Consider the following 9,855-nt stretch of genomic DNA (forward strand, 5'->3'; position numbering starts at 1 on the left):
GGGAGGCAATTAGTCGATTATATCGACCACAGTGTTTCACTGGTACGTAATTTATCGACTCCCAAAAAGATGATAGGCAAAGTCGACCTCGGTGGAATTTAAACTCAGAACGTAAGGACGGACGAAATGCCGCTAAGCATTTCGCCCGGCGTGTTAACTTTTCTGCCAGCTCACCGCCTTTATAATAATAATAATAATAATAATGATAATAATAATAATAATAATAATAATAGACAAGGAAGTTGCTGACTAGATATGGGATACTCCACCCAAAGAGTGACACAGACACACTGTATGTACCAAGAAAAAGAGGGGGAAGAGGACTGATTGGATGTGAACACTGCATTAGAGCAGAAGAAAACAACATAGCGTGGTATGTAAAAAATGCCACAGAACCGCTATATTGGAAGTAAGGTCAGGTTTGTGTAGGATGGAAGATTACAAAGATAAAGCACTGTACAAGGACTTGAGAACGAGTGAAACTGAAAATAGGTGGATAAAGAAAAAGAATGAATGGACAATTTCATAGGGATGTTGAGGATAAGACAGAGAAAAAAGATGGCTATGGATGACTAAAAGTGATTTAAAACTGGAGACGGAGGCTCTAATCTATGCTGCCCACGAACATGCATTAAGAACCAATTATATCAAATACAGAATAGACAACACATCAGAAAGTGATAGGTGCAGAATTTGAGGACAAAATGGTTAAACCGTATGGCATATTACCAGTCAATGTACGCCACTAGCCCAGAAAGAATATAAGAGACGTCATGACAATATAACAAGGATTGCCAATTGGACACTTTGCAACAAGTACGGACTTGACAGAGCAAAAAGTGGTACGAACATAGACCCGAAGGCATCATCGAAAATGATACTGCAAAGATCCTATGATTCAGTGCGACCATGAGACAGGGAATAGGAAACCAGACAGAGTTAACCGAGAAAGAAAGCGAACTATGCTGGATCATAAATATAGCATGTCCAGCTGACAAGGTGTGCGCGTGCGTGCGTGCGTGCATGCGTGAGAGAGAGAGAGAGAGAGAAAGATAGAGAATGTGTGTGTGAAATTTTTCAACGAAGTATATATTTCAGAGACAGCTATAACCTTATTGCTTAACTAAATTTTATGTGAAAGATGGGAATATAATTTCTTACAAATTTATCAGTTTCAACTAAATCGAAAGCTATTATTCTAATAAAAAATTATTATTATTATTATTATGATTATTATTATTATATGTTAAATGAAAAATCCTTATTTTACAGAGAGGAGTTAGCTATGAGGATTGATTTAACGGAAGCACGAGTTCAAGTGAGTTAAATATCGACATTTTCTTTTTTTATTTGCACGTAACTAGTGTATATAGTTCACCTCGAAATTGTGTGCGTGTGAAGAAGAGGTGAATCATCCAAACAGATGAGGCATGAGGCGGTAGGAAGACGAGTTCAGTGTTTACGTCTGATTCTGTCCTTTCTAATATACCTGACATGACCAACCGATGACAATAAACGAACGCTTTTCAAAAATATTCTGTTTTCCTTTGTCGTATTTAACACTCTAATCTACATCATTACTAATGTCTATCTAGAAACTCTAGAAATATCTATGAAAATCCTTTTTACTAAACGTCACCCCCACCCCACCATTTATTAGCTGACTTCGTCGGCTGCTAATAAACAGAATGTCTGTGTGTGGTGCTGTTGGCGAGTATGAAACACCAACAACTTTGGAACCATTTTCACACGGAGCTTATTCTTCCTCCATCGCTGACCACATCACAATAATTCATCTTACGCTCTCTATTAATCATAATTTCGCTATTATTATTATTATTATTATTATTATCATTATCAGTGTAATTATTTGTATCTCATATCATAATGACATATTATGAGTGGTTTATGGACAAAAACTGTAATCGCGATATGAGTGTCATTTGCCAACCATTCGGGGTGTTGCTAATTGTTTGCCAGGAGCCCCAGGTGGCTGACTTTTCTAATTTTGATGTTGGCATCGCTGCAGGAATAAAACGTAAATCTCTGGAAGACAGAGAAGAGAAAGAAAGCAGTGACATTCAGACAAACAAACAAACAAACAAAAAAACCATTATGCCTGACGGTGACTACAGAAGCAGACTTTTAACGAAAATGTTTTTGTCTGGCGTAGTTTTTTGATTGCACGCGCATTGTTCCTTCCCGACAAAGTATTCCTGTCTCTCATATTGTGACATGAACTCTTTAGAAAAACAAAGGATTTAAACCGATATATGTTCCACTTAATAATAGTTTTCTGATGTTAGCATGAGTTACATGCCAGAGAATATGGTAATTGTAATTGTGGATAGTACTTATCTTGTCAACTTTCGAGGAAAAAAAACCAAGCGAAGTAACTACGCAGAGATTCGATCTCAGAACCTAAAGCACTAAATACTTTTATGTATTTAATCAAGCTTCTATTCTCTACTCTTATTTTTTTATTGCCCACAAGGAGCTATAAACATAGAGGAGACAAACAAGGACAGACAAAGGGATTAAGTCGTAACTGGTACTTATTTACTTGACGCCGAAAGGATGAAAAGCAAAGTCGCCCGGCGCGCTAACGATTCTGTCAGGCTGCTATTCTCGAAATAAAAATTTCTTTCAGGCGGGCAGCTGCCGGAATCGTTATCGCGCCAGCAAAAATGCTTAGCGCCATTTCTTTACCGACTTTGCGTTCTGAGTTCAAATACTGCCGAGATCGACTTCGCCTTTCATCCTTTCGTGGTCGATAAATTAAGTACCGGTTGAGTATTGACGTCGAAGTAATCGACTTATCCATTCCCCTTAAATTGCTGGCCTTGTGCAGAAAATTTGAATCCAAAATAATAATGATCTCTAGGTGCAAGACCACATATATTTTGGAAGAGAGGTACAACCTATAAGATGGAACCAGTTCTTTTCCTGGTACTTCTTGCCCCTGGATGGATGAAAGAGTTGACTGAAATGGGATTTGAACATAGAACACAGAGGTACATAATATTTCAATGTATTTTTCCGCTGCTTTGCCTTTCTCATATCAGCACAACGCTGAGTTGTATAATCAGCTGAAGCGACCCTATTATATAACTGGTACCTGTCCTATACAAAGTCAGCTTTAATTTCGTCCAACATCACTGCTTTTATCATCCCCCACTCTTGAAGTTGTTGTTGTATAGTAACAGTTCCAGCCAAATAGATCTGAGCTTTGATTTATGTGTGTATTGATAAAGTTTTGTGGAGGCGCAATGGCCCAGTGGTTAGGGCAGCGGACTCGCGGTCGTAGGATCGCGGTTTCGATTCCGAGACCGGGTGTTGTGAGTGTTTATTGAGTGAAAACACCTAAAGCTCCACGAAGATCCGGCAAGAGGTGGTGGCAAACCCTGCTGTACTCTTGCACCACAACTTTCTCTCACTCTTACTTCCTGTTTCTGTGGTACCTGTATTTCAAAGGGCCAGCCTTGTTACACTGTCATGCTGAATCTCCCCGAAAACTATGTGGAATGCTCAGCCACTTGCACGTTAATTTCACGAGCAGGCTGTTCCGTTAATCGGCGTCGTAACCGACGGAGTGTCCATGATAAGGTTTATTCATTCTAAATTCAATTAGTTCGGCATGAAACTAAACAAATTTGCACTTGTCTCCAACAAATGTCGATATATCCTTCATGGGAAGATATTTCAAGTCGGATGATATCTGATATGGCGACATCAATATTTCAGATAAATAGTATTCTAAGTCGGCAATGTATGCATACATATATATGCGCGCGTGCACATACGCACACGCATGTCTATATATACACGTGTGTGTGTGTGTGTGTGTGTGTGTGTGTGTACGTATGTATGTATATATGTACGTATGTGTGTATATATATTTGAAGGGATTCCTTCATATCCAGTATACTCCGATCAGATTGCTGTTGCTGTTAATTTTTGAATCCTTTTCAAAGACCATCTTAAATCTATTATTGTTTTATTGTTGCTATGGAAATAATTAAATGTAATAGTTTGGTTGTCTTAAACATCAACTTTACATCAGCAATAACAACAGCAATCATATCACTGACCTTTTTTTTTCTTTTCTCTTTCTTTTTTCACGTAATTATAAGAATCATTAAATCGAGAAGGAAAATTACCGTTCCGAAATAGTTAAATCGCTGAAACAGTGAAAACAAATAACAGAAGTCAATCATATTGATTTTACATGTGTTCAATAATCTAACGTTCGATAATGTAATGTTTAGTTGTTCTATGAAGATATTCATCTCATTGTCTTCAGACATGGCAAATCATATGGACGTACGAAAGACGTTGAAATGTTTTATCAGGAGGAGAAAGCGTGGTGGGAACGAGGGATTTTAAATAAACAGACCTTTGATAAGACTGACCACTCTATGCGGCAATAATAATAATTTCGAAACAAAATTCTTGATAGAAACAGAATCTTTGAAATTGTAAGTAAATAATAATCAGAATGTAAAGAAAACGATGATGTGTGTATGTTTGTGTGCATGCATTGCACACACACACACATACAACGCGTATACAGACGCACACATGTGTCTATCTGACTCGATTCTATCTGTCCACAGCAAATGGAAATTCACCGATTGAATAATTCCAAAATAACATTCACGAGACACATGGTGAAGAATTTTCGAAACGTTGTTTATTCTTGTAGATTCTTAGCAGAAATCGGAAAACAGAAAAGCTTGGTATTTTGTATCGACACATTTTGATTTCAAATCCCGCCAAAAATCTACTCCGTTTCTCATCTTTCCAGGGTTGACAAAGTAACAGTCAAGTACTGGAATCGATATAATACACACACACACACACACACACACACACACAAACACACACAAACACACACAAATACTCACAAAAAACAATTCTACCTCTCCTTATTTCTACCGAAGTCAAAGCTTTGTATCATAATGCAGGAGAAACAATACGATACCGGATTAGATGAAAGTGCTGGATTAGATGAAAATGCCGGATTAGATGACAGTGCTGGATTAGATGACAGTGCCGGATTAAACTTTTCCCTGTGTTAGATTTCTTATATTTTGAGTTTAAATCCTGTGGAATTGATTTTGCTTTTCATTTCGGTGGTCGAAGAAATACCAGTTAACGTGTCGATTCAATCAATCAAACTCTCTTCTTTACAACTAGAACTCTCCTCCTTTACAGCTATTAACCACCCCTCTTCTAGAACTATACGCCCCTCCTCTACAGCCCTAATCCCCTTTTCTGCTCTCAGTTAGTAGTTATCCACAAAAAAGATTAAAATACTTGTTTCATGACCAGGATGAAAGCGATGGAGAGGTAGACGACATGCTTACAGAATTTACTTCGTCTCGCCTTTTTGTCCGGTTTTCTATCATCTTTCGGTGGCGAGGGGAAGAGGATTCGAACCATAAACGCTGCAAACTGATCGAATTCTTCGAAGACAAAAAAGAGTTTTATAACATAGGGCCATTTCCACAAATTAGGGGCTGCAGACTGAACAGTCGGATGTAATTGATTAAGTTGGCCAGTTTATTCCTGCCACCCTCTTTCTATTGATTCCACACACACACACACACACACACACACACACACACACACACACACACACACACACACACACACAGTTAGGCCCCACAAACTTCATGCCTTCTATCCATGAGGTAAATATTTAATAAAGTCATGTTTTAGTTTCTCTTAACCTTCACGATGCCTCATGCTTGTCATTAGGTTTTCATTTTTAATATCTTATTTAATATCGAAGACGTGTTTCGTTGAGCCTATAGAGTGTCTACTTTAAGGTTAATTGGATAAACATTCTTTTCAATTTAGCAGGCAACTAAATATGCTGGATAACTCAAGAGCAATTGTAAATGTTATTATCTGAAAGTGATAAGTAATTATCAATTTCGCAATTAGTGATTTCATCGCCGCAGCTGTGGCTTTCATATAAAAAAGAAAGAGAAACGACATCTCGTTTTTGGTGAGTGGAAACTTTGAATAAGCAGGTGTGGAGGAGGATAAGAGAATTTAGTGGAATTAGAGGAGAACATGTGATCTAGTGATGCCAATCTCAGACAACAGAACACCGCTATAGAAGCAGAGCGTACTTGAAATGGCACCACAAAAGGAGGAATTACATTGAAGAGAATAATAAACGAGAAAATGTAATAGTGAAATAGAAAGGAAAGTTGGAAACGGTGGATGTGGTTTATTAGATGCTAGGAAGCCTAACAAGTTGCACAGTCGGAGTATTGTGGAGAAGTTGATTGAGTCAGCAAATGAAATCCAGTGCCAATTATATAATTTGGAGTGGTTTTAAACGACAACAATAACTCTTCTGTCCCTTACACATACCAACAAAATGGTGCTGGCAATTGCGACAAATTCTAAGAATAAACGATGGTAAAATAATTAATATATGTAAGATTGTACCTAGGAGTAAATTAAGAAATAAGAAAATATTGAATCTGGAAAATTAAAATATTTTCAATTATCTTTAGAGTTAAATGGAAATACTTCAGAATATCATAAATCTAACATGGCCAGTGAGCTAGTAGAATCGTCATCGCGCCAGGCAAAATGCTTAGCAGCATTAAGTCCGTCTTTACGTTCTGAGTTCAAATTCCACCAAAGTCGACTTTGCCTTTCATCCTTTTGGGGTTGATTAAATACGTATCAGCTGAGCAGAGGGGTCGATGTAACAGACTTACACGCTTCTCTGAAATTACTGGCTTTGTGCCAAAATGTGAAACCATTATTATGAATCTAATACTGTTCCTAGAATATTTTAATGAAACAATTACACTGATAATCGTCTTTGTCCTTCGGTTCGAACTAATCTCGTGTCATCTCCATCGTGGACCATCGGACACAAATCGTCTCGTATCCCCTCATCCCCCACATTGTCTCCCCTAAGCTGATCCTTAATCACTCCTCTAAATTTTTCTTCCTTCGGACGTCCATCCTCTGAAATAGGTGCCTGTCCTTAGCTTTTCCTGCAGCTGTCGACTGCTGGTGTCTCAGAGGGAATTTGGACAGAACATTCGACTGACCAGTTGATGCACCCTCAGTTGACTTCTCTCTCTCTCTCTCTCTCTCTCTCTCTCTCTCTCTCTCTCTCTCTCTCTCTCTCTCTCTCTCTCTCTCTCTCTCTTTCTCTCTCTCTCTTTCTCTCTCTCTCTCTCTCTCAATTGACTCAATGCAGCTGTGGATTGTTTCCTGCGATAGATTGGTGTCGTGTCCAGAGAATGATTTATATTTCATTGAACGCGACCGAATATGGAGCAAGGCAGCGTTTGTTGGAGATTTTGTGGTTTCTGAAGACATCATTACTACTTCGTCCGGATTTATATTTTCACAGTGCACTGAATAGGTGAGAAATATTGTTTTATAGGACGCTCCTTACGCCATATCTACTTGGGAAAATAAGCTATTAATTTGCTAACAGAACCCAACAAATAAATAAAATTTCTCGTCAATGAGATTGCGGGGCTGGTAGTGTTCTGAATAGATTCAACACTGAACAAATATTTGACTACTCAGATGAGATGTCACAATAATTATTGAATCTCCGTTGAACAAGATTCAATTACACTGATTAATTAGCCATTCTCTAGATCAAATATAGTCAATTGATGCAATCAAACGAAAGCAATAATAGCGACACAGGTTTTGTGTGTCTAGTAAATAAGGAACAGCGGATGTGCTCCAAGTCGGCCTATTGACAATATATTATCTCTAGCGTTCTATGTCAACGTGTTATTAAAAAAAATCAAACTTTCCTTTAATGCATGGAGTAAACTGAATAAGATGGCTGCGGGGAGAATGTAAAGATGCCGTCAGACGCCAGGATAACGATCGATGCTTTAACATATGGTAGCTTTAGAAATGGACAATTGGCAGTGTTTATTTTCCTTTCCTATTTAATAAACTTCAAATAGTGTCCGCCATTTCAGAAAATATTCTAGAATTTTCACAAAGACGCAGGAAATGTTTTAAAATGAAACTGTTGATTAAATTCAATCTTACATATGTGCTGAAATTAATTTACGATTAACAGTTTTCTTTCTTTTTTTTTTCACAAGAAAATACAAAAACAAAGAAACCTAAATATTGACGAATATCGTTGTTGTTCTGCTTCGAAATGGCTGCTACGAAGGTAGCTCTAATGTGCCTATAAAGACATAGAAAATGAAAACTTAGTTTTGATTAAACAAGGGATTACGGCCTCGCCGATTACCCACATCGCAAAGTGGCGTAGAGGTGGGAGTAAATATGTTTGGTGTAATAGATCTGGGTAACGTTCTTGTATTAGAGAACTCTCATAAAGTCATTATATGCCATAGTTTTTTGATTTACTGCTATCAATATTAATGTCGATATGTTGACTGTTGAGTAATCAGATCAACCGCAATCTACACACAAGCAGACGTACTCAACGTTGCCAGGGTGCCGAAATCAAATTCCTCTACTGTAATGGGGATACGGGGATGTTTCAGAAGCCACCACCACAAAATATGGTTTCAGAGACAAGTAAAGAAAGAAGAAGAGGGGAGTGTAGCGAAAGATGTAATCATCTAACTTTCACGTTGTTTCAAGTCAGAGAGAATCTATCAAATATGGATCATTACATCGTATTGATTAAAGAATTTAATTAAGCCATGTTTATTAATCATTTAGCAAAAAAACAAAAAAGTCAAATATCCAGAAACAAGCTCTACCTGAAAGCCGAAGGGTAAAGCAGCTGTTAGTATAATATACATGAATTAAAAAGTGTTAATTAATTAGAATTCTATACGTTGTGAGAAGACCAAGTGATTATGCTAATGCATGTCTTAATTTTCCTCTGACAGAACGGATAATAACAACGTCTTGCTGTAGAGGTTTGATAACACCGAAACATTTCCAGAGTTGTCTCCCTTTAATTCAAAGCCCAGATTCAATTATCAAACCTAACGATTCTTTCCCCAAACACCAGATGTAATTTTAATCAATTAATCTATGTAAGACTCATTACATCTGTAAACCAACCTCACAGCAATTCAGAGCAGTGTCGTGTACGAGCAAGCACAAGGACTCTTCGCTTTAATAAAAGCTACCTTTTTTTTCACCTAATACTTACACACATAAATATATGTATACACGCACACAAATATATACAATTACACACATATATATATATACACATACTCATAAATATATACACACACGCACGCACACAGATATATACAGACATTCACGTATATATATATATATATATATACATGTATACTTACACAAATATATGTACACATGCATATATATATATGTGTGTGTGTGTGTGTGTATATATATACACACACATAAAAAAGACCCCTTTCGATCATGAGTTACCATGGGATTGCACCTGGAAAGTTGCCCTCCGAGGCACAAGTCTGGGCAAAGTTGTTTATGGAAGACCGGCAGTCGCCCATGCATACCAGCCTCCTCACTTCACGCCACCGATGTTATCCAAGGGAAAGACACGCACATATGTATATACACACACCCACATATGTATATACACGTATGTATGCGTATATACATATATATATATATATATATATATATATATACTAGCAGAAATACCCGGCTTTGCCCGGGTTAAAGAGAATAATGAAATCTAAAAACGCCGTCTAGACTACGCAACCCTCAACTGTTAGTAGCTATGATACCATATTTCTACATTAATAACTCTCCAATCCATGCCAGCATGGAACATAGACATTAAGTGGAATGCCAGTCTCTCATCTAGGAGGGCCTTGAAATCAATGTTACCAACTGGGGACTGTGTGTGTCGTA

General features: G+C 37.6%; 1 protein-coding gene across 2 annotated transcripts in view; it reads left to right on the forward strand.

Annotated features, from left to right (window-relative positions):
• Window positions 1-9,855, forward strand: part of LOC106882692 (aristaless-related homeobox protein) — a 61,018-nt gene that overhangs the window by 43,519 nt on the left and 7,644 nt on the right. For both annotated transcript variants that reach the window (XM_052974773.1, XM_052974774.1), the window contains exon 3: window positions 1,273-1,318. In XM_052974773.1, the coding sequence (XP_052830733.1) occupies window positions 1,273-1,318 (46 nt within the window). The remainder of the gene's footprint in view (window positions 1-1,272; window positions 1,319-9,855) is intronic.

Source organism: Octopus bimaculoides, chromosome 19 (genome assembly GCF_001194135.2).
Source record: "Octopus bimaculoides isolate UCB-OBI-ISO-001 chromosome 19, ASM119413v2, whole genome shotgun sequence".
NCBI classification, from domain to species: domain Eukaryota; kingdom Metazoa; phylum Mollusca; class Cephalopoda; order Octopoda; family Octopodidae; genus Octopus; species Octopus bimaculoides.